This window comes from Triticum urartu, chromosome 1 (assembly GCF_003073215.2).
Source record: "Triticum urartu cultivar G1812 chromosome 1, Tu2.1, whole genome shotgun sequence".
In the NCBI taxonomy this organism is placed as follows: domain Eukaryota; kingdom Viridiplantae; phylum Streptophyta; class Magnoliopsida; order Poales; family Poaceae; genus Triticum; species Triticum urartu.
In genome coordinates this window covers 409,899,175-409,923,199 of record NC_053022.1, presented here as the reverse complement: position 1 = coordinate 409,923,199, position 24,025 = coordinate 409,899,175, and the positions used below count along the sequence as shown (strand labels likewise).

General features: G+C 45.9%; 2 protein-coding genes across 2 annotated transcripts; both read right to left on the bottom strand.

The window, feature by feature from the left end:
• Positions 1–16,273: 16,273 nt before the first annotated feature.
• Positions 16,274–17,196, bottom strand: LOC125515074. The gene is made up of 3 exons (XM_048680496.1): positions 16,921–17,196; positions 16,631–16,803; positions 16,274–16,525 (listed from the first exon to the last, which is right to left on the bottom strand). The coding sequence occupies exons 2-3, from the start codon at positions 16,774–16,776 to the stop codon at positions 16,432–16,434; spliced, it is 240 nt and encodes a 79-aa protein (XP_048536453.1). The 5' UTR covers positions 16,777–16,803; positions 16,921–17,196; the 3' UTR covers positions 16,274–16,431.
• Positions 17,197–17,352: 156 nt separating this feature from the next.
• On the bottom strand, positions 17,353–23,974 carry LOC125515065 (threonine--tRNA ligase, mitochondrial 1-like). Its single transcript, XM_048680487.1, has 17 exons — positions 23,699–23,974; positions 22,847–23,084; positions 22,378–22,734; positions 22,198–22,287; positions 21,785–21,873; positions 21,572–21,668; positions 21,345–21,431; positions 20,480–20,564; positions 20,302–20,396; positions 20,157–20,189; positions 19,718–19,804; positions 19,291–19,383; positions 18,661–18,753; positions 18,360–18,581; positions 18,129–18,200; positions 17,780–17,851; positions 17,353–17,678 (listed from the first exon to the last, which is right to left on the bottom strand). Exons 1-17 carry the CDS (start codon positions 23,851–23,853, stop codon positions 17,583–17,585), a joined length of 2,061 nt encoding a protein of 686 aa, XP_048536444.1. The 5' UTR covers positions 23,854–23,974; the 3' UTR covers positions 17,353–17,582.
• Positions 23,975–24,025: the final 51 nt, after the last annotated feature.

Below are 24,025 nucleotides of genomic sequence, written 5' to 3'. Positions count from 1 at the left end.
ATCAGAAGTGACAATGGCACTGAATTCAAGAACACTGGCCTTGATACATATCTTGATACCTTGGGCATCACACATGAATTCTCAGCCCCGTACACACCACAGCAGAATGGCGTTGTCGAACGCAAGAACAGAACACTAATTGAGATGGCCAGAACGATGCTAGATGAATACAAGACCCCAAGAAAATTCTGGCCTGAAGCCATTGATACTGCATGCCATACAATCAATCGTGTTTATCTTCACAAGCTACTGAACAAGACACCTTATGAGCTCCTTACTGGCAAAAAGCCAAATGTCAGTTACTTCAGAGTATTTGGCGCAAGATGCTGGATCAAGGACCCACACCATACCTCAAAGTTTGCACCAAAAGCACATGAGGGTTTTATGCTTGGATATGGAAAGGATTCGCACTCCTACAGAGTCTTCAATCTCTTTCATTACAAAGTGGTTGAAACAGTGGATGTGCGGTTCGATGAGACCAATGGTTCACAAAGAGAGCAACTGCCAAATGTGCTAGATGAAGTTCCAGCTAGTGAATCAATCAAGCTTATGGGAACTGGAGAGATTATACCCTCTGAAGCTCATCCTAAAGAAGAACTTATCATCTCAGCACCTGATCCACATGAAGACAATTCCTCCCAACGACAACACAGATCAGCAAGAGCAAAGTCTTCGCCCTATACATCCTCGTGTTGCCAATGAAGTGCAGATTGATAGAATAATTGACAGCATCAATGCACAAGGTCCACTCACTCGTTCAAGGGCAACTCAGCTGGCAAATTTCTGTGGGCACTTCGCATTCGTCTCAATATCAGAACCCAAGAAAGTTGAAGAAGCCTTCATGGAACCTGAATGGATTCAAGCTATGCAAGAAGAGCTTCAACAGTTTGAGCTGAATAATGTATGGGAACTGGTTAAGCGTCCTGATCCACGGAAGCACAATATAATAGGCACCAAATGGATATACCGCAACAAGCAAGATGAGCATGGTCAAGTTGTCAGAAACAAAGCTCGTCTTGTTGCTCAAGGTTATACTCAAGTGGAAGGCATTGACTTCGATGAAACATTTGCTCCTGTGGCTAGGCTTGAAGCCATACGCATACTGCTGGCCTATGCAAATCATCATAACATACTTCTATATCAAATGGATGTGAAGAGTGCCTTTCTCAATGGCAAGATTGAATAAGAAGTGTATGTTGCACAACCGCCTGGCTTTGAAAATCCAAAACATCCTGACATGGTATACAAGCTCAACAAGGCACTGTATGGCCTCAAACAAGCCCCTAGGGCCTGGTATGACACACTCAAATACTTCCTGAAGAGCAAAGGCTTCATACCTGGTTCCCTAGATCCCACTCTTTTCATGAAGACATATGATGGTGAACTGTTTGTGTGCCAAATATATGTGGATGACATTATCTTCGGCTGCACCAATCAGAAGTACAGTGAAGAGTTTGGATATATGATGCAAGAGCAATATCAGATGTCCATGATGGGGGAGCTGAAGTTCTTCCTTGGTCTTCAAATACGACAACAACGCAATGGCATCTTCATATCTCAAGAGAAGTATCTCAAAGATTGCCTGAAGAAGTTCGGTATGCAAGACTGCAAAGGCTTCACAACACCAATGCCAGCCAAACATCATATGGGTCCTGACGACAATGGTAAAGAGTTTGATCAAAAGGTATACCGTTCCATGATTGGTTCTTTACTTTATCTATGTGCATCTAGGCCAGATATTATGCTTAGTATTTGCATGTGTGCTCGATTTCAAGCGGCACCAAAGGAGTCGCATCACTTAGCTGTGAAGCGAATTCTTCGATATTTGGCTCACACCCCAACTCTAGGATTATGGTATCCAAAGGGCTTAGAGTTTGATTTGGTTGGATTCTCGGATGCTGATTATGCTGGTGACAAAGTTGATCGCAAGTCTACATCAGGCACATGTCACTTTCTGGGACGATCACTTGTATGTTGGTCTTCAAAGAAGCAGAACTGTGTATCTCTCTCCACTGCTGAATCTGAATACATTGCTGCTGGATCTTGCTGCGCTCAGCTTCTGTGGATGAAGCAAACACTCAAGGGCTATGGCATTCATCTGAAGCAAGTGCCACTTTATTGCGAAAACGAAAGCGCCATCAAGATTGCCAACAACCCAGTTCAGCACTCGAAGACAAAGCACATTGAAATTCGTCATCACTTTCTCAGAGATCATGTTGTGAAGGAAGACATTGATATCATACACGTCAACACTGAAGAGCAATTGGCAGATATCTTCACCAAGCCCTTGGATGAGAAGAGGTTTTGTAAGTTACGATGTGAGCTAAATATCCTAGAATCCTCAAATGTCCTGTGATCAGGCACACATCCTAACCCTTATGCATATTGATGAGTTAGATGTGCAACACACGAAGTAAAGTATATCTTCAATCAATGAAGACATACATTCTAAGTGTGAATACATTAATGTGGAATTTGACTTCGGAGCGCCACGATAATTGTGCGCCGTGTCTGGGTCTAATACTTCCTATACGGTGGGTAACGCCACCACCAAACGTTCTATTTTGAAGTGTTTCACTCATGGCGTTACCTTGCAATGTCTTCATATTTGGTTTGGCTTCAATCTCAACATGTCTTCATGATTATCTTCACTATGATGATTATATATATATATACTAGTGTTCTATCCTCTACAACATTCACTTATAGCTATGTCTTCTTGTTTGAATCTTTTGAACTAAGTGAATGTGATCGGACCCTAACCTCTCTATGCTCTCTATCTCAAAATTCTATCTCTCCAAGTCATATGCATTCTATTGAAACTGTCGAATGTCTTCTCTGCGTCCTTGTCAGCAGAAGACACAGAGACAACATTTAAGTCCGTTTTCAATGCTCATTTATCCACATGAAATCCGGAGAAGTAGGAACGACCACGCGACAATCCAGGCGTGCGTGGGACGTGGAACTGCCCCCAAAATACCGCATGATGGCCACGTATTACTCAAATGCGAATCGCCAGGGGCACCTGTGTAATAGCGCAGTGCCGCCCCTGTGCCTATAAATACACACTCACAGCGGTAACTATCTCTTCTTCCACCCTCGCACGAACCCTAGCGCCACCGCTAGCTCTCGACGACGCCGGCGACGAAGCGCTTCGCTGCCGCAACCTCTCCGACGCCGTCTTCACGCCGACCGCGGACATCGTCCTCTCCGCCGTCGCCGTAGGTCTCCTCCGTCGCCAAGTTAGGGCACGGAAGAGTGAACTGCTCGGCCTCATCTCCCACTCTGTCTAGCAGTTCTCAGTGTGGTAAATAAAACTCCCTTTTTACAGCACCGCTGATCCTATTGATCTGTCATTTCTACCACAAGTAGTTTCTGTTCACACAAGCTAGATCTCTCTCATACTGCATCTCTTAACATGCCTAGTATATTCACTTGTGCTTCACAAAGTAGTTAGATTCCTCACTTGTACTGATCTGTGGATTCGTACAAATCTGGAACCAACTTCTTATCTATGAGTGAATGTCTTCGTACGATGAGGTCAATGTCTTCTAAACTGATTTATCTTCAAAATCTTCTGAGAATGCATATGACCTCTTCCCCTTCCCTCGCACCTTAATGCTATCACAGGTACATGTCCGTGGGAGAATCCTTTGGTTCTCATAGTCTGCATTCATTTGCAGAATTCTTACAGCAACACATAAATTCTCCTGAAGCCAGTTCCTGTTGGTCCAGCAAGAGAAAGCCTTTGAACGTCTTGAAGCCTTTCAAGTTAAAGTTTATGGCTTCAGAGAAAGCAGCAAGGAAGGGGGGCAGACAACGTCGTGGCGGAACATCCAAAGATCTGCCTGATGAACTCGCAGAAATGTATAAGACAGATCCTGAAGAGGATTATGGTCAGCGCAAGACCAGAATCCAATGGATTCAACGCTATTGGGCAGAACAATGGTTCAAATACCGCTTCACAACCCAAGAGTATGCTGAGAAAAGCGCCATCAAAAGACCGTGGGGAGACATCTTATGCAAGAATCTTCAACCCAAGTCCAGAGATGAAGCTATTGCCCAAAGCTTCTATCCATGCATGGTTCGTGGGCCACAGCCTGATGATGCACATCCGTCGTCACTACTCTAGTGTCGTGACGACAATCTGTTCAAGCGCAACTTCCAGTTTGCCCAAAACTCAGTGAAGCAGAACAAGAAGAAATTTGGGTTAGACTTCAACCCTGGTCCCTCAGCACCAAGGGCAGATGGCACACGAGAAGCAGAACCCAATGTCATCGGTCCGTATGCCAACCTTGAAGGTCTCATCACCTACATCTCGGTTCAAGGGACTGCAGTGAATGAGCCTGCAGCTGATACTGAGTCTGATGAAGCGCCTGCAGTGCCTGTAGTGCCGAAGCCAAAGCAATTGAAGAAGCCAAAAGCTTCAAAGCCGGCCCCTTCACCAAAAATCTCAAAGGCGAAGCCATTGGCGACTGCACCTCCTGAAGACAGTGTGCAGTCTGAAGAAGTATCCCGTGTCTCCAAGCCCCAGAAGGCCAAGATGCCTCAGCCACACACCGGCAAAGAGCTCACAGCTGCTGCCATTCTGCGTAGTGAAACCATTGATCTGTCAAGTGATGAAGATCTTGGAGATGACGCTCTTGAGCAGCTCATCAAGAGCAAAGAAGAAGCAGAAATCTTCAATAATCTGCCTCTCTTTGATGTCGCCATCATCCACAACTTCATTGACGAGTGGTTTGACACGCCAAACATCAGCTTTGAAGATCTGCAGCTACCTATTGGCCTCAGTGTCGCCTTCCAAGGCGCCATTACTTCAGAACTTGCTATTACCCAGCGCATAGTTGAACTGAAGCAGAAAACTGACTATGAAAAGGCTCAGTTCAAGAAGCATATGGCCAAGCTCAGCGTGCAAGAAGTGAAGAACTTCAAGACAATGATGCACGAGCTCAAGGAAGCCTTTGTGAAGAAGCGTGCAGAAGCTCAGGGCTCGCGTGAGCGCATGAAGACTCTGGCTGACAGATGCGTGCAAGCCTATAATGAGGCTGAGAAGCGCAAGGCACTTGGGCGTCCTGGCATCGACCCCAGGATGGCCGCAAAGAAGAAGAAGCAGCCTGCTACGGCTGAATCTGATGCACCAAGGCAAGAAGCAGTTCCGATTGTCTTCCCAACAAGAATGACTGGCTTGAAGCCAAAGAGCCGGTCAACAGCTTTAGAGCTCAAGAAGACAAGAACTGCTGAGGCTGAAGCCAGGAAGAGGAAAATCTATGAAGCCTCTCCTACTGCCCCCAGCAAGAAAAAGAGAAAGACCAAGAAAGCTCGGGCTGCTCCCACAGAGCCCTTGATAGTTGAACCCATTTCTATGGTTCACCCTGACGCAGAACGTCAACTGACGGTTCATGAGCCTGCTTCCACAGAGGCTCCTGAAGCTGAAGTCATTCCAGCAGCTGATCCCATCACTGCTGAAGACATTGGTCATCGTGACAATGTAGAAGATGATGCAGCCCTTCCTCAGTTAGAACACAGCGAACTCATCAGCGTTGGTCGTCCACTGACGCCAATTGCACAGGATGCTTCATGGGCGGATCGCCCACAAGAGGAAGAAGACTATGAGGCCCAGCCCACCCCAACTCCACAGGCGTCGTCTGTGTTCCGCAGGCTTTGCAAAGGTCCAAGGTGTAACGCCCTCGATGCGGCTATATCTCCCACGTGTCGAGGCACGACTTAGAGGCATAACCGCATTGAAAGCAATGTCGCAAGTCGGGAAATCATTACACATCCCATGTACATAAATAATATAAGGGGAGGAACATAGTTGGCTTACACTCGCCACGTCACATCAAAGTACATAAATAACATCCATCATACAAATCACTCATGGCCCGACTACGGTGCCAAAATAGAAAAGACCCCCAACATGCGACAAGGCCCTGAATCGATAACCCCAACTAGGCACCACTACTGATCATCCGGAAAAGACACGTAGTATCGCTGAGAGTCCTCGTCGAACTCCCACTTGAGCTCGTAATCGTCAACTGGAGCAGAAACACCTGGACCTGCATCTGGAGTTGTAGTATCTGTGAGCCACAGGGACTCAGCAATCTCACACCCATGCGATCAAGACTATTTAAGCTTATAGGAAGGTTAAGGCAAGTGTATGTGGAGCTGCAGCAAGCGACTAGCATATGTGGTGGCTAACTTATACGCAAAAGAGAGCGAGAAGAGGAGGCAAGGCGCGAGCGAGAATCTAGAGGAACAACCTGCGCAAGCATTACTCCAACACCGTGTCCACTTCCCGGACTCCGCCGAGAAGAGGCCATCACGGTAACACACACGGTTGATTCATTTTAATTAAGTTTAGTTAAAGTTATCTACAACCGGACATTAACAAATTCCCATCTGCCCATAACTGTGGGAACGGCTTTTGAAAGTTCAATCCCTGCAGGGGAGTCCCAACTTAGCCCATGACAAGCTCTCACGGTCAAGGAAGGAATAGACCTCCACCCGAGACACACCGATCAGACTCGGCAACCCGGTACAACAAGACAATTCGACAGGTTAAAACAAGACCAGCAACACCGCCCGAATGTGCCGACAAATCCCGATAGGAGCTGCACATATCTCTTTATCAGGGCACACTCAGATGAGCCAGACGTCGGGTAAGCCAGCCCAGAGTTGCCCCTGGTAGCCTCGGACATCGCTCAGTGGGACCAACACTCAGAGGAGCACTGGCCCAGGGGGGTTAAAATAAGATGACCCTTGAGTCTGCAGAACCCAAGGGAAAGAAAAGGCTAGGTGGCAAATGGTAAAACCAAGGTTGGGCATTGCTGGAAAAGCTTTAATCAAGGCGAAATATCAAGGGGTTCCCATTATAACCCAACCGCATAAGGAACGCACAATCCGGGAACATAACACCGATATGACGGAAACTAGGGCGGCGAGAGTGGAACAAAACACTAGGCGAGAGGCCGAGCCTTCCACCCTTTACCAAGTATATAGATGCATTAAGATAACATAGCAACATAATGATATCCCAATAAGTAAATAAATGTTCCAACAAGGAACGGCTCCAATCTTCACCTGCAACTAACAACGCTATAAGAAGGGCTGAGCAAAGCGGTAACATAGCCAATCAACGGTTTGCTAGGACAATGGTAGGTTAGAGGTTCAATCATGCAATTGGGAGGCTAACAAGCAAGTGGTAGGCATCGTAGCAGTGGCAAAGCAAAAGAGCGAGCAAACTAGCATAGCAAAGATAGTAGTGATTTCGAGGGTATGATCATCTTGCCTGCAAAGCTGTCAGAGTTGACTGGATCCTCAAAAGCACACTCAACGGGCTCCTCGTTAGCGAACTCGTCTCCCGGCTCTACCCAACAAGACAAACAAGCAACAAGGATACAATCAACCACGTGCAAGACCAAGCAATATGATGAAATGATGATATGCTATGCGGGATGCAAAATGCAAGATATGACAGGAAATGCATGAACCTGGCCTCAACTTGGAATTCTAAGGGTGCCACTGGATAGAGGGGATGAAATCGCTTGAAAACGATATAAAGATCATTGGAATCGGAGTTACGGTTTGGAAATGGCGAGCGTTTTACGAAACGAACCGATCTGCGATATACAGCAAGTAGGCTCCTAAATGCAATGACATGAACATGCTACAGCCACCAAACATGAAAACAAAAGACATGGCAGTGATGTACACAAGATGCTTAACAAAACACTAGCAGTGAGCCATAGGCAAATTCATCTCTTAAGAGGTTCAAACAAGCATGGCAAAAATGAATATGCAAAACAGATTCCAGACTTAGTGAAATTAACACTAGCCTGAAATTTCAGATCACGAAGCCCTCTTCAGAGCAGCAAAACAACATGATACAAAACCTGAACATGACAAGTAAGAACATGGCGTGGAGCTACTCAACAAGCTTAACAAAACACCCAAAGTTACCTGGGGCCAAAAGGGTTCACAAAATACTCTACCGAGCTCACGAACATAGCTCGAACACAATCAGTTTTCAGACTTAGTGAAAACTGAGACATGCAGAAATTTAACTCGCGAAGGCATGTAAACGAGCTCGATGCACTCACTACGGTGCAAGTCACGGCAAGGCAAGCATATATCCAGAAAGAAGGCACAATATGCTAGCTACACATGGCAATAACAATGGCATAGCATGCATGGATCACTAACAATAGCATCGGCAAAATCGCAGACGAGTTGACGATCTGCCCAGATTAACCACGAAGCAAAAGTTGAGCTCGATTGAGTCAACCTAGAGCACTCCACATATGCAAAAAAAGACATGGATGGATAGAGAATAACATAAATATCAAAACTCCCTTACTTATCATCCTCAAAAGAGGCACGGATCACTAGGAAACAAGCTGGATATATGGCATCATGAACTAAAATATCCCAGACTTAGTGAAAATCACTAAGTCCCTGAAATCTGCAATCTCAGGTACCTCTCTTCGCAAGCTTGCACAAGACAACACACACATCCTAAAAATGCATGGGTGGCACCTCTGGAAATAAGACAAAATGCTTAACAATTCATCCCAAAGGGGCACAGGCATATCATGCACGAATTAAACATGGCAAAAATGACAAAAGTGCATGATGAACTAACGGATCTGCAATTTAACTCACGAAGCCTCCTTCTAACAGCATTTTGGGCATCAAGATGACCTCAAATGCAAATGATGCAATGGAATGAAATGATGTACTCGTCGAGGCAAAGATTTTGATATATCATACGCCCAAAACGGAGCTACGGATGCGGAGATACGAGGTCTCGAACAGGAGCATATGGAGTAAAAATTCTAGGGACTTAGCAAAAAAATCAACCTCCAGATTAGATCTAGGGTTTTACTGTAGCTCTTCGCGACACTGTAGCAGATCGGCGCCGGAGAAGGACGCCGGAGGAGAGGAGGGGCTCGCCGGCCGGTGGAGGGGCGGCCGGATCCGGCCCGGTCGCAGGCGGTGGAGGCGGCGGGCGGCTCGGCGGCGGAGTCCCAAGGCGGGGCCGGGCGAGGCGGCGGGCGGCGGCTCCGGCCACCGGAGCTACGGGCGGCGGCGGTCGGGCCACGGCCACCTCTGGCCCGGGAGGAGGAGGAAGGGGGCCGGCGCGCGGGCTAGGCGGGCCCGGCGGCGGCGATGTGGGCGCGACCCACGTGGCGCGCGCGGACTGGACGGGAGGCGGCGGCGGCGGACGTTGTCCGGTCCGATCCGGACACGTCCGTCGGTGGCGGGGGGGGGGTTTGATCTGTTTTTTTTTCGGAGGAGGACGGGGAGAAATCTGAGATCCGAATGGAGGGGTGTATATATAGGCATAGAGGGAGCTAGGAGAGTCCAAACGAGGTGCGGTTTTCGCCCGCGCGATCGTGATCGAACGCTCTAGGACATGGAGCAGAGTTTGGTGGGTTTTGGGCCAAATTTGAGGGGTGTTGGGCTGCAACACACACGAGGCCTTTTCGGTCCCTCGGTTAACCGTAGGAGTATCAAACGAAGTCCAAATGATACGAAACTTGACAGGCGGTCTACCGGTAGTAAACCAAGGCCGCATGGCAAGTCTCGGTCCAATCCGGAAATGTTTAATCCCCACACATGAAAGAAAGCTAGAATTGACCACCGGAGGAGAACGAAGCGCCGGAATGCAAAACGGACAACGGGGAAAATGCTCGAATGCATGAGATGAACATGTATGCAAATGCAATGCACGAGATGACATGATAAGAGATGCACGAAAAAGAAAAAACAACACATGGAGACAAAGACCCGAACCCGAGAAATAAATATAACTTAGCGTCGGAGACGGCAAGAGTTGGATACAAATATGGAAAGTATATCTGGGGCGTTACACAAGGCCTCAAGTCTCTGTTGAAGACATTCCGGCTGCATCAGCCGCAGATGAAGTACCACAAGATCCCACTCCCCTGCTCCACCAAGAAGCAGTTCTCCAGGAGAACGTGCTTGTGACCGACCCTCCAGCTAGTCAAGCGGAGGATGAAAATCTTGAGGCTGCCACAACCAACAACGAAGCTAATGTGGATCCCTCCCCAGCAAAAGCTTCAGATGACAGCGAAGCCACTGAACCCTCCACTTCTGTTCTTGAGTCTGCTGCCAGTCCCCAATTCAACTATCATGCTGAGCACAGGCCTCAGGTCCAAAAGCCAATCCCAAGACTGCCAAGGTTTTCAGGTCCTGCATGAGCACCTGGCTCCTTCAACATCAATGGCTTCAGGGCAGACAACACGTTCTTCGACAGATCCAGGAACCCCTACTCAAGGGAAAGGATATCATCTGATCGGTTCTAGAGCTATCTGTTGGAAATATGCCCTAGAGGCAATAATAAATTAGTTATTATTGTATTTCCTTGTTCATGATAATTGTTTATTATCCATGCTAGAATTGTATTGATAGGAAACTCAGATACATGTGTGGATACATAGACAACACCATGTCCCTAGTAAGCCTCTAGTTGACTAGCTCGTTGATCAATAGATGGTCACGGTTTCCTGACCATGGACATTGGATGTCATTGATAACGGGATCACATCATTAGAAGAATGATGTGATGGACAAAGACCCAATCCTAAGCCTAGCACAAGATCATGTAGTTCATATGCTAAAGCTTTTCTAATGTCAAGTATCATTTTCTTAGACCATGAGATTGTGCAACTCCCGGATACCGTAGGAATACTTTGGGTGTGCCAAACATCACAACGTAACTGGGTGGCTATAAAGGTACACTACAGGTATCTCCGAAAGTGTCTGTTGGGTTGGCACGAATCGAGACTGGGATTTGTCACTCCGTGTAAACGAAGAGGTATCTCTGGGCCCACTCAGTAGGACATCATCATAATGTGCACAATGTGATCAAGGAGTTGATCACGGGATGATGTGTTACGGAACGAGTAAAGAGACTTGCCAGTAACGAGATTGAACAAGGTATCGGGATACCGACGATCGAATCTCGGGCAAGTATCATACCGCTAGACAAAGGGAATTGTATACGGGATTGATTAAGTCCTTGACATCGTGGTTCATCCGATGAGATCATCATGGAACATGTGGGAGCCAACATGGGTATCCAGATCCCGCTGTTGGTTATTGACCGGAGAGTCATCTCGGTCATGTCTGCATGTCTCCCGAACCCGTAGGGTCTACACACTTAAGGTTCGGTGACGCTAGGGTTGTAGAAATATTAGTATGCGGTAACCCAAAAGTTGTTCGGAGTCCCGGATGAGATCCCGGATGTCACAAGGAGTTCCGGAATGGTCTGGAGGTAAAGAATTATATATAGGAAGTGCTATTTCGGCCATCGGGACAAGTTTCGGGGTCACCGGTATTGTACCGGGACCATCGGAAGGGTCCCGGGGGTCCACCGGGTGGGGCCACCTGCCCCGGGGGGCCACATGGGCTGTAGGGGGTGCGCCTTGGCCTATATGGGCCAAGGGCACCAGCCCCAAGAGGCCCATGCGCCAAGAGAAGAGGGAAAGGAAGAGTCCTAAAGGGGGAAGGCACCTCCTAGGTGCCTTGGGGAGGAGGGACTCCTCCCTGGCCGCACCCTTCCTTGGAGGAAGGGTCAAAGGCTGCGCCCCCCTCTCCCTTGGCCCTATATATAGTGGGGGAAAGGGAGGGCAGCACCACCTAAGCCCTGGCGCCTCCCTCTCCCTCCCATGACACATCTCCCTCCTCCCGCAGCGCTTGGCGAAGCCCTGTTGGAATCCCGCTACTTCCACCACCACGCCGTCGTGCTGCTGGATCTCCATCAACCTCTCCTTCCCCCTTGCTGGATCAAGAAGGAGGAGACGTCGCTGCTCCGTACGTGTGTTGAACACGGAGGTGCCGTCCGTTCGGCACTAGGATCATCGGTGATTTGAATCACGACGAGTACGACTCCATCAACCCCGTTCACTTGAACGCTTCCGCTTAGCGATCTACAAGGGTATGTAGATGCACTCTCCTTCCCCCTCGTTGCTAGATTACTCCATAGATTGATCTTGGTGATGCGTAGAAAATTTTGAATTTCTGCTATGTTCCCCAACACTATCCTCAGCGAAGCTATTACTCTTGTATTCTTTACAACCAAGGTCGCATCTTCCCACACAAGCGCCTTGATGTTGAAGCTATAGCTGGTCTGCCCTGTCTAGAAGAAGCGTTGGATTGCTTCAAGCAAGTGGGTCTACTGCAGTTTGTCACTGATGAAGAGCATTGGAATGAAGAGCTGCTGCTACAATTCTATGCCACCCTTCACATCAAAGGATACAGCAGAGATCCGAAGACTTGGATCCTGGAGTGGATGACTGGCAACATTCATCATGAAGCCAATGCATTTGACATCATTGAGCTCACTGGCCTGCCCACTCCTGGAGATCTCTTCGAGCAAGGCTGTCAGCTGCACACTGAAGCTATTGAGAGCATCTTTCAGCGACCAGAACCTAATATGAGTCAAATGCTTAGCATGATGAAGCCTTTGCCTCAAGATGCTGCTTATCCAACAGAGTTCTTCGTTGAAGACCTTGAGTACCTGCCCAGAACCATCTATCACATCATCAGGCGGACTCTATGGCCCATCAAAGGGCACTCTCCAAATGCCAAGCTTCAGGGTGCAATGAAGACTTTGGTCTTCTATATACTTCATGGAAAATGCTTCAATGCACATGATTTCTTCATACGCCAACTTGCTGCATCAGGCATGGATCTGTTTGGTTTGAAGTACTACGCCCCTTGGGTCATGCGGCTAATCAAGCTACACTCCGCCATCAAGTATCAGCCCTCAGCCCGCAACCATCGGATCTTCTTGCCTGACGTGGACATGTCAACTGAAGCCATATATTCTGAGCCTGCCAAGCAACCTCTAAGTCTTCAGAATGCAGAACATCAGAGTTTCACTCAGAATGTTGAAGGCATTGAAGCAGTTTCTCGGGTGTATCCTTTGGCTGGCACTACACGTGCACCACACCCTGCTTCAACTGAAGCCACTGACAGTGCCACTGCTTCAAGACCCAAGAAGCGCACTCGTGTTCTCAATGACCGAGAGCTTCTTGTGGCCCTACATCAGAAACAAGATAGGCATCATGACTAGCTGAAGCGTCAGATGAAAAGCCTCTTGGTGGATGTTAATCGCACTCGAAATCTTGCCACCAAGAACGCTTTCGTTGCCCATGAGACCTATCGCCGCACATGGAAAGGGCTAACGATGATGCTTTCTGAAGCTGATCTTCAAGAGGATGGCTTCACTGAGAGATTCAAGTTTGACTCCACACCTCCTCGAAGGGCTGTGCTGCTAGGAACTTCATCCCTTGAAGACTCTGAGTTCTCTTCCTCTGCTGCCACAGTCACTGCCAGAATTATTGAGGAAGAAGATGATGCTACTTCACCACCACCTGCTTCAGCACCTCCAAGCTCTTCTGCACTGCCCAACAACATCAACAACCCTGCTACTTCACCTACTCCTCATGGGAACGAGTAGAGGCTCTATGTCTTCAAACCTTTTTGGTCATTACTGACAAAAGGGGGAGAAGCATATGAGATTGATAGTCTTCAAGCGGGTTCATATGGGTGGGTGCCTTATATTTTGCTTCGTGCTTACAACTCTCATTTTTTGCTACATTTGGCTCTTATGAGTTGTAACACTTAAACTAGATGGTCGTCTGCTACTTGCTTGCCACCTTGTTTTGCGAAGATAAATTCCGCATGTGCGACGATAAATTCCGCACTTAGCTCATTCTGCAGACGTTCATTTTCCATTATGCATGTCATTATCTTCATATACTTTCACATGCATAGTGGATTGTCATCATAAGCTGAAGTGGATCTCCACAAGTACAACCCGCCATGTGCATTTGCATTCCAAAAGCAAACTAACTTATATGCACATCTTCAGGGGGAGCCCTTGCAACTTATGAAGACAATTCCTTATCCTTTACAAATTCACAGATTATATTCCCCGTTAAAAACTTCAACTAGTTTTTCATCAATCACCAAAAAGGGGGAGATTGTAAGTGCATCTAGTGCCACCCCTAGTTGGTTTTGGAGTATTGACGACAAACCTAGTTGAGGGACTAATGTGTTTGTGAGAATTGTAGGATAACACAGGTAGAAGTCCCTCATTGATTCGGTTTTACTACCAGAGATGACCCCTAAAAATGTATGAAGACATTGAAGTCAAAGGTGGTATATGAAGATACTCACATTGAAGACTATGACAAGAGAAGACACGATATGAAGCCTATGGAGCTCGAAGAATTAGATCTTTCGTAGTTCTTTTTCTTTGGTGTTGAGTCATAGGAACCACCGTACTGTTAAGTGGGGTCCAGGAGAACCAGTCAGAATGACTGAAGTGATGCCTAAACCAAAAACCTGTGTCTTCGAGTGAAGACAATGAGAGCGAATCTTGTCCAGAGCCGGATAAGTCAGCTTTGCTTGTAGCCAAGTTGCCATGTGAGTTTGAAATCTGACCGTTGGGACACGTGTCAGTTCCTTAGTGACCCAGGGTCATTTCGGACAAATCAGGTCGGGTTACCAAATGGCTATAAATAGCCCACCCCCTACAACCATAAACGGCTGGCTGCTCAGATTGAGAGTACGGCTTTTGTCGTTTGAGAGCAACCCACCTCGAAGCTTTTGAGAGAGAGAATTCCTTGCGAGGATAAAGCCCTAACCACCCAGAGCAAGAGAAAATTGGGCATCACTTAAGTCTTCTTGTCTGTGTGATCTGAAGACTTATTACACTTGGGGACTGTGCATCCTCCAGACAGTTAGGCGTCGCGTTCAGAGCATTCAAGAGACATTGTGGATTGCCAGTGAACGAAGTCTGTGAAGGTTTGGGAGTCTACCTTGAAGACTTACCAAAGTGATTGGGCGAGGACTATGTGACCTTAGCTCAAGGAGAATACGGTGAGGACTTGGTGTCCTGAGCTGCGTGTTCAGGACTGGGTGTCCGGGACTGTGTGTCCTAAGGTTTAAATACCTAGCCGCTCCAACCAGACGTACAGTTGTCACAGCAACTGGAACTGGTCCAACACATCATTGTCTTCAACGAGTCACTGGTTTCATCTTCACTTTCTTTTACTTACTGATTACTCATTGTGAAGTCATTGCATGTCTGTTCTATCTTTTGTCTTCACAACGTGAGTGTATGATCTGTTTGGCTTCATAATATCTTCCTACCTGATCCTTATTACACTGCAGCTATTTGTCACAGTGCTTTCACTCTGTTGATACTTGACCATGGCTTGCCTAGTGTAGTCTACCTTCCGCTGCATAGTAATAGGCATATCTCTGCTGTTTGTCTTCATAACTTCCACGTTTTGAAGACTTTCATAAAAATCGCCTATTCACCCCCCCTCTAGTCGATATAACGCACTTTCACTCACTCAATTCGGCATTGGCCTCCTCCACTTTGGTCTCGGCCTCCACTTCGCCCTCTTGATGATTGAACATCGAGTCATAGTTGAGATTGTCAAGCCCAAGCATATTCGACTCCTCCAAAGATGACAATAATTTCAGCCGTGTTCATCTACGCACCACGACAAGAACAACAACAACAATATTCATCACCCTATGGTCGTAAGAAATGCCAAACAATGCACCGACTAAAATGAAAAGACATTTTTTTACCTTGATGGCATTTCGTCGACCACTTGGTGGCCACGGCCCTTATTGCCGGCAGCAGCGGCCGGACATGCCAGAGGAGTGGTCGTAGGGGTGGTCGAAGACGAGGTCCGAGGCGCCGGACGAGGACGAGGCACCGGAGCCACCTTCTTGTCCTTCTTATTCGCCACCTCCTCGGCGAGCGCCGGTGCGGCCGCCGTCAGCTTCCTTGCCCGCTTACCGACGGTTGGAGCAGCGGGACGGCAGCCTGCCGTCGCCGGAGATGCAGCGACCTTGCTGTGAGCGGTAGTTGCCGGTGAGGTGGCTCCAAGGAGGTTTTTTGGTGCCCAAACTTTTTTTAATGTAGGCGGCGGCGTGGTGGTCGTTTCTGACAACGATGCGTTGACGGCGATGGCCGGCAGGGTGGCGAAAGGGTCTTGCCTCTTCATCCCAACAGGAATCGTGGGCATCGGTGGTGGTTGCGCCGAGTAGGGGTCCAATTAGCCACCTATTATCCTCCACGGAAGGATTATACGAGATCGGTTAGAGATGCTCTTCGGAGTTAAATTATAAGGGATCGGCTAGAGATGCTCTCACACCTCAGTTATAATATGATCAAGTGCATTTTCCGGTAACAAAAATCCACCGTAGTTTTCCCAAAGAAGAAAAAAGTCACTAGGAAATTTGTCTTATATAAAGAAAAATATTGCAATCTCAAGTGTGTTGAACTCATCCCCCGCAAAAAAAATAAACCGTGATGAACTCATGATGCCTACGATGATTCTCATCAACATGGATTTTGTTTAGCACGGCTACTCCTCACGCATGCTTGAACATCTTCATGCTCAGCCAATGCAGGTACACAGCCACGATTATGACAGGGACCGTCAGGGGCACAAGCAAGCAGTAATACCTGGAAAACAATGAACAGATCAGGCGGAGCAATAACGCGGCAATCTCAAAACGAAAGTGAAGTACTAGTGCTCCAGGTGAGGTGAGTAGATATCATTGATGGCACCTGTCGTTCTGAACGGCGAGCAAGAACCAGTTGTCGGACGGCGCGAGGGCCTTGGACCAGACGGCGACGTAGAGGAAGCCGGCGAGGAGCGTGACGCCGAGCGCGACGAAGGCGGACCCCATTACAAGGTTCGCGGGGAGAGGCATGGCTCCGGTCGGTCGATCTATCTGAATCTGAAAGAGCAACAAAGTGAAGAAAGGAAAATGTGTCTTCTGAGGCATTGCGCCGAACAGCTTGTGTGCGTTTAGACAGAGGAGGGAGGGGCGGACGGGCTTGACGCAGCAACAAACCTGCGCGGGGGCGGTCGGAGGGCACCGGCGGCAGCAGCTCGTCGGTCTGTCGCTGGCGCTCTCGGCCACGAGTCCAGAAAAGTAAAAGGGAATCACCGTCAGCGGCCGCCGCTCCCCAACGCCGAGGCCACGCCGCACGCCGGCCGTCGTCTGCTGCCTTCTTCTATTTCAGGTGAAAACCCCTATCTCATCTACCAGCATACATACGCGGGCGCTATAAACGATGCCTAGGACAAGCGAGCATAGCAAAGCACGTAGCCCAGTTTTCATAGACTTGGTATAAAAACAGGACACGATTTGTTCTTTCATACTCGAATCATCTGTGCATAGGCCAACACAGTAAACATTGCCCGGCCCATGCTCATCTCGTTGAGCAAATGATGTAGAAACACCACAGCTCATCTTGACTGAACCTGAACCTATAGGTGACACTGGCACCAAACATTTTTAATTTTTTTGACAGAACTGGCACCAAACATCACACACTGCCCACATAGACATAGGGGAGCACACCACAGAAATGATCCTCAAGTCATGTAGTACGTCAAGGCTCAGACGTTCAAGACACACTACAATACAACAAGGATCTAAAACTTCATCATAATTAAAAGGTCCTCATAGTTCAAAGGCTCGCGAGCTTCGAGCTTGTCTGACTGACAGCCCTATCTGTAGGCCGCTACTTCGTCCCTAAACAGAGAGATGAGATCATCAACGCTCATCGGGAAGAATTCTGGCTTATCTCTCAACCTGACGCTGACCTGCAATAGTACGAGCCATCCATCCACATATATAATTCAGAATTTCATACAAGGCATAACTAATGCTTTTATCGACAACAGTGGGTGTGAAGAAGTCAAACCATTTCAGATTCCACCTCTGTTGGGCCCACGGCAAGAATATAGTTGAACTGGGCTAACTGTGCCACGCATACCTGAAAATGAAACCGGCCATAACGATACACGACCTATTATGTTTTGATATCTGCACAAGCTGTATTTACTTAAACTACCAGAGATATGAAGAAAACATGCAGCTGCACTATAAATAAATGCCTAAAAGAAATGGACAATCCATGAGATCCAACAATAAAACTACTACACCACATAACTGAGACTACCTTCTTGCCACTCAAATACTGAAATACATTGTAACTAAAAATTACTAATAAAGAAAGAAAGAGTTTGTGCCAAAAGGCATGATAGAATTACCTTCTTCTGGATTTTCTTATCAGTCATGTCGATTTCAACATCAAATCCAGCGTTATGTATCTTAGCATGAACCTGAGCATCAGAAGAGGATTGTCATTTAACTTGAAAGAAAAAAAACTCTGGTTGATTGATTACCACGAGAACCAGCTAAGATACTGACAAACTGCTAAACATACCGAATGGAAAAACAGTCACCAACAGATTTCAAACTAACACACAAGGGCCATTTACCTGTTTTGCATATTCTAGTGAATCGGACGATATAGAGCAAACAATGGCTTGACGAGGGCTGAGCCATAACGGCCATTTACCACAGTAATGCTCCAAAAGAATGGCAAACATCCTTTCAACCGATCCTAGTATTGCCCTATGTATGATTACAGGCCTCTCAAGCTTGGCTTCCTCCTCTGCTGCATAAGTCAGCTTGAAGCGAACAGGCAGCGCAAAATCCAGCTGTAACAGGCATTAATTAAAGGTTAGAAAAGAGAATATTGTCTACAGTTTATGCCAACATACATAAGAACTATAGAACCTGAAGTGTTGCACACTGAAATTTTCTTTTGAGGGCATCAAACACACCGATATCAATTTTTGGGCCATAGAAAGCACCATCTCCTTCATTAATCTGCACACCGACATCTAAAATTAGTAACTTGATTGAAGATCCAACAAGCAATCAGGTCCAGGCAGTTTCTTGGCATAGGGATATAGCACTTGAACATTATTGTGAGGCAGACACAGGTGCTGATACAAATTGAAATTTCAACCATAATATGAATTAAAAGATATGCAGATATTCACATTAGTAACTGTGAAACTAAAAACAACATGTATGCCAGAGTGAAATATGTTGATGCTCATCAGATGCCAATCGCTTGTATAAAGTATATCATCATTAAATTTTATTCTACTACCACTGTAGATCATCATAGAGTATAACTTAATTGAGTAAGAAATCAGCATTGACAAGCCAAAGCATAATAATGTGATCACAGAAAATATTTTGGGGGCATGAAATCACGGCAGTGGTCGAATGCAAGTATAATTAGAAATTATAGAATAATTTAGTGAAAAGTCCCCCTTTTCCTATACTGGAAATACTAGATGCTGAACATCTGGCAGCATAGAGTGATGCGGACATTAAGGGAAAATGACCAGTTACCTCCCATGGCTTCCCAAACTCATCCAAGGCTTCTGCCAGTTGTTGTTCTGCTTTGTTCCAGGTTTCAATATCACCTAAATACTTCTCTGGTCTCTAGAAAAAACAAATGTAAGATGTCAAGATTATCGATTAATCTGTAATCGACAACAATTATTAGATTTAAATGTTGTAAATATGTAAATTTATTAACTAGGTACATGTAGAAGTAGGATAGGCCATGTTGCCCAAGTTCTAGTAGATACATAACTATGATAGCAGATAAGAATTCCACAAACAAGAAAATTAATTAAAAGAATTCCACACACATAATACAGGAGAAATAAATTAGTATCTCGACCATTTTGAAGTTTAGAATATATATATAGAGATCTAAAGTTCCAAATAGTTTGTAGATGCTCCCAAAATATAGATAAGATTATATGATTACCGTTGATAACTCCAACTCGTAGTTAAATCCAAATATGCCGTAGACATAATTAATGAATTCCAAGACACTCTTAACTTCCTCTTTGATCTGCAACAAAGCAATAACTTCTATTTAAACGTAGGCAGTGATACAACCTGAGAGAAACATCTAATCTAAATCCAAGCCACAGTGAAACTACTGTAAAAAGAGAGTCATAACAAACACTTTATGTGAGGAATATGCAAAAGAACCGGAATTTGCTGGAAATGGCACACACAGAGTACAATCTCCACTAAGAAATTTAATCCCTTTCTTAAATAATACTCCCTCCGTCCCAAAAGAAGTGTCACTGATTTAGTACAACTTTGTACTAACTTTGTAATAAATGAGCGATCCTTGTTTTGTGATGGAGGGAGTAGAATATTAACAAAAATGCATGGTCTAGGTCTACCAGACTTACTTGGCTCTCTCTGCAAAAAATATGGGCATCATCCTGCAGGAATGATATAAAAAAATTAAATAATGGAAGAAATAAAATTGTAAGACGCTAACTGGCGATTAAAATTGTTGAAACTAGCAACTCAAGGGATAGTATTAAGCCTTACCTGTTGGAATCTTCTAACGCGTGTCAAGCCTGAAAGTGCTCCACTAGCCTCGTTTCTGTGAAGAACTCCAAAATCAGCAATGCGCAGTGGCAACTCTGTAGCATATTCAATCCGGAATTCAGGTTTAATAACGAAGGAGTAAATATACAGCATAATTAAAATTAGAGAAGGAGCTCACCTTTGTAAGAACGAGTCTCGTGCTTAAATATTATGCAATGCCCAGGGCAATTCATTGGCTTAAGACCAAACTCCTCTCCATCGATCTGCACAATAATAAAACAAATAGGCACCCTTAGATACTACAAATACGCGCACATACAAGTCAACAGAAGTTACAGTTGCATAACAGTCTCTAACTTGATGGTGATATATTCTGTGACTTGTGCAAAACAAATCTCCTGTCAATACTTACAATTATGTTATACTTCCTCCGATCCATATTAATTGTCGCTGATTTAGTACAAATTTCTATTAAATCAGCGATAATTAATATGGATCGGAGGGAGTAACATTTTACGGAGTACATGCATGTGCCGTTATGTGGGCGCAGAACTACAGAAAAAGAGGCCACCAGGGCGTCTCTACTGCAAAAACCTTTATAGCTGAAGCCCGCCCGTCACTTGTATGCAAGTACCAGTGACGGATTACTAGTGATGGGTTGGCATGCTCTTCACTATGGGCATTTCGGGCCCGTTACTAGTAACCGTTCTGTAGTAGTGCATGTGCACGAGAGAGTTGATGGTGGCAAGTCGAGCTGGAGATAAGTTGTGGCTTCTATTTTATCCACCTGTGTTCTTTCAGTTAGTAATGTGGTTTAATTTGAAGCCTGTTATCAAATATTTCAAGAAGTTTCCTCTTATTGAGATAGTTTCTAGATTGTTAGGATCTGGTTTTGGTTTTGACACCTTTCCCTGTAAAGGGGACTTGGCCAGATGAATAAAGCAAGCAAGAAAACCCGATATCCATCTTCCAGTTCCTTCTATTACCCGATACCGCCTTCCATCGAGCACACCTGCGGTAATGTGTTCATACCAGGTGCTTACCTCAAAAAGAAACATGTTCTCCTTGTAGTTCGCACTATGCCCAGATGTTTCCCAAAGCTTCATCTTGAGAACATTTGGACTCTCAACCTAACAAATACATAAGGAACATAAGCAAAGGAAACAGATGTAACTGTCAATGATCTGAAAAGCTAGTTACTACTCCCTCTGTAAAGTAATATAAGACGTTTTAGATCACTACTTGGAGTACCTAACAAATGAACACTTACCTCTTGGTAGCCTCTGTCCCTGTATTGTTGTCGCAAAAAAGCCTTCAATTTGTTAACTATTTTTGTACCATGTGGAAGGAAGAAGCAACTTCCTGGGCTGCACAGGGGTGAAGCTAATCAAAGGTCTAGCACATGACCATGACCCAAAGATGTAAAAGGAATGAAAAAATAGTAGTATAAGAAAGACAAATCTAATCGAGAATGCCAAGGTACCTAAGCGAATCGAAAAAGAAGAGTTTCTGGGACTCCCCCAATAACCTGTGATCACGCCTCGCAGCCTCCTCCATCATACGTTGATATTCCTGCAGATTATCAAGCAATAAAAGTGTATGTAAAACACAACAGGTTTTCATAAAATGAGAGCATGAACATGATCGTTAGGAATGTATAGTTACAATTCAAAGAAACAAGTTCAGCTTGCACTCTTATCTTGCACTCTTATCTTGCACTGTTGACATCTAAAACCAGATCAAATAACTGCCTACAGTGGTATTGGAATCAGTTTCGGCTTTTGTTACCATGTTTGATAAGTTCGAGGTACTTATTCTGTGTATAGTAACATGTCATATCTGACTTTCCATATCAAGATCCCAGTAGAAATTAGAGAAAAATACATGATGATGTACCTTGAGAAGTTTAGCATCAGGGAAAGAAATCCCATATACTCTCTGCAGGCTCTCACGGTCTGCTTTTCCCCTCCAATATGAGGACGAAGCCTATAAAACATTTACATGTAAATTCAAATCTGAAATACTACTAAATCCCATCAAGACGAGAACTTTGCTAAAGAAAGAAGACCGAATTACCTTGAGGCAAGCAAAAGCTTTAACGAAAGAAGTATTCGGGATGTGCGGTCCACGGCATAGGTCAACCAAAGGGCCACATTTATATAACGTAATGGGCTTGTGCTCAGGCAATTCATTGATGATTTCAACCTTAAATTTATTCTCAGCGAAAAACTCGAGGGCTTCATCCCTGGAGACCTCAATACGTTGGAATGGCTGCTTTTCGGCGATCGCTCTTCGAGCCCGGTCTTCAATGCGACCGAAATGCGAGCCATTCAGCGTGACATTGTTGTCGTAGTAGGCGTCATAGTAGAAACCTTCCCCTCTCGTAGTACAAGGCCCGATGCACAGTTTGCAGCCGTACACACGCTCGAGAGCCTGCGTATGTTCATTACCTTGGGTTAGAAGAAACTTGAATTGAAAATGAACTATCTGTTATCATGCTATGCTCATCAAAAGATACTTTGACAGGGACAAGCTTTGAACTCACCTCTCCAAGAATGTGGGCACTCGAGTGCCATAGAGTGTCCCGCCCTTCTTTGCTATCGAAGGTTAGCAAGTTCAGTTGGCAGTCGTCTTCCAGCGGCCTTGTCATGTCCCACAGTCCTCCGTTCACTTGAGCTATCAAACAGCGAGCTGCTAGCCCGCTTGATATCTCCTTGGCGATGTCCATCGGGGTCGACATCCACTTCTTCCCCTCCTGGACCGTGCCATCATGCAAAGTAATCCTGAAGCATCGTAGTGAAAATAATAATATCACTCACGAAAGCACACTAATTGCAGCCACGTGAAGCTGGCGATTCCTAGATCCAAAGCAAAGAGTCTTTCTGACTTTTCTGTTATGTTTTCATCTAGGAGTTTTTTTAGTTGATGGTTAGATTAATTCATGGATCATCCTCTACCTTTTAGGGAAATTCATTTAAAATGTACAGTATAAAACAAGAATTGATTAGAAAAAGGGATTCTAGATTAGTTCAGTAAGTACAGGTAGTTATTTGAGAAAGTTTCGAAAACAAAGAAAAAATAAATGAATCAATCTAGTAGACAAGCATTCTATCAGATTCGAACCAATGACTTGCGTCTTAGCACGAGGCGGCCGGCAATGCGAAAAATGAGCTAAACGATGGCAGGCCATATTGGTGAGCCACAAACTTCGTGCGTGCGCTTGAATGTTTAACAAGCAAATCAGAGGTATGATTCAAAAGTTTATATTAGACTTGAACATGTTATTTGTACAGTGCTAGGCAGAGAGCATATGCCCCCAGTCCATACTCTTTCGGTAGCGAGGGGAGGGGTGATAATCGTATGCCACTCATTCAAAACAGAGGGATCGAGAACTGACTTGATGGGACTGCCGCCGTTTTCGGCGTGCCGGCGGGCCTGCCTGTCCAGTATCTGCTCGAACAGGCGGTCACGCTTCCCCGTCACCGCCTCCAGGTACGCCTGGTCCGGCACGGCGGCGGGGGGCGGGGCCTGCGCCTTGTCCTTGGCGCCCATCCCGGCGGCGGCGGAGGGCGTTGACTGGCGCTTTGGTAGAAACTCAAACTCGGGAACGATGGAGATGATCGTTTTGGTTGCACAGCAAAGTGTCCTGGTTCTCGTACAGAGGGGCTTCTTTACAATGCCACGAAACTTGCGGGCTACTCTCAACTTGCCCGCCGCTCTTCCT

What these genes read in the sequence shown, in the direction of transcription:
- LOC125515065 (XM_048680487.1), bottom strand. Translation starts at nt 23,853, where the DNA reads ATGGGCGCCAAGGACAAGGCGCAGGCCCCGCCCCCCGCCGCCGTGCCG. An exon ending in GGGACAGAGGCTACCAAGAG is followed by an intron (nt 21,432 to 21,571) that starts GTAAGTGTTCAT and finishes TGTATTTGTTAG; the next exon opens with GTTGAGAGTCCAAATGTTCT. An exon ending in TTCAGTGTGCAACACTTCAG is followed by an intron (nt 18,582 to 18,660) that starts GTTCTATAGTTC and finishes TGCCTGTTACAG; the next exon opens with CTGGATTTTGCGCTGCCTGT.
- LOC125515074 (XM_048680496.1), bottom strand. Translation starts at nt 16,776, where the DNA reads ATGCCTCTCCCCGCGAACCTTGTAATGGGGTCCGCCTTCGTCGCGCTC. An exon ending in CTCGCCGTTCAGAACGACAG is followed by an intron (nt 16,526 to 16,630) that starts GTGCCATCAATG and finishes ATTGTTTTCCAG; the next exon opens with GTATTACTGCTTGCTTGTGC.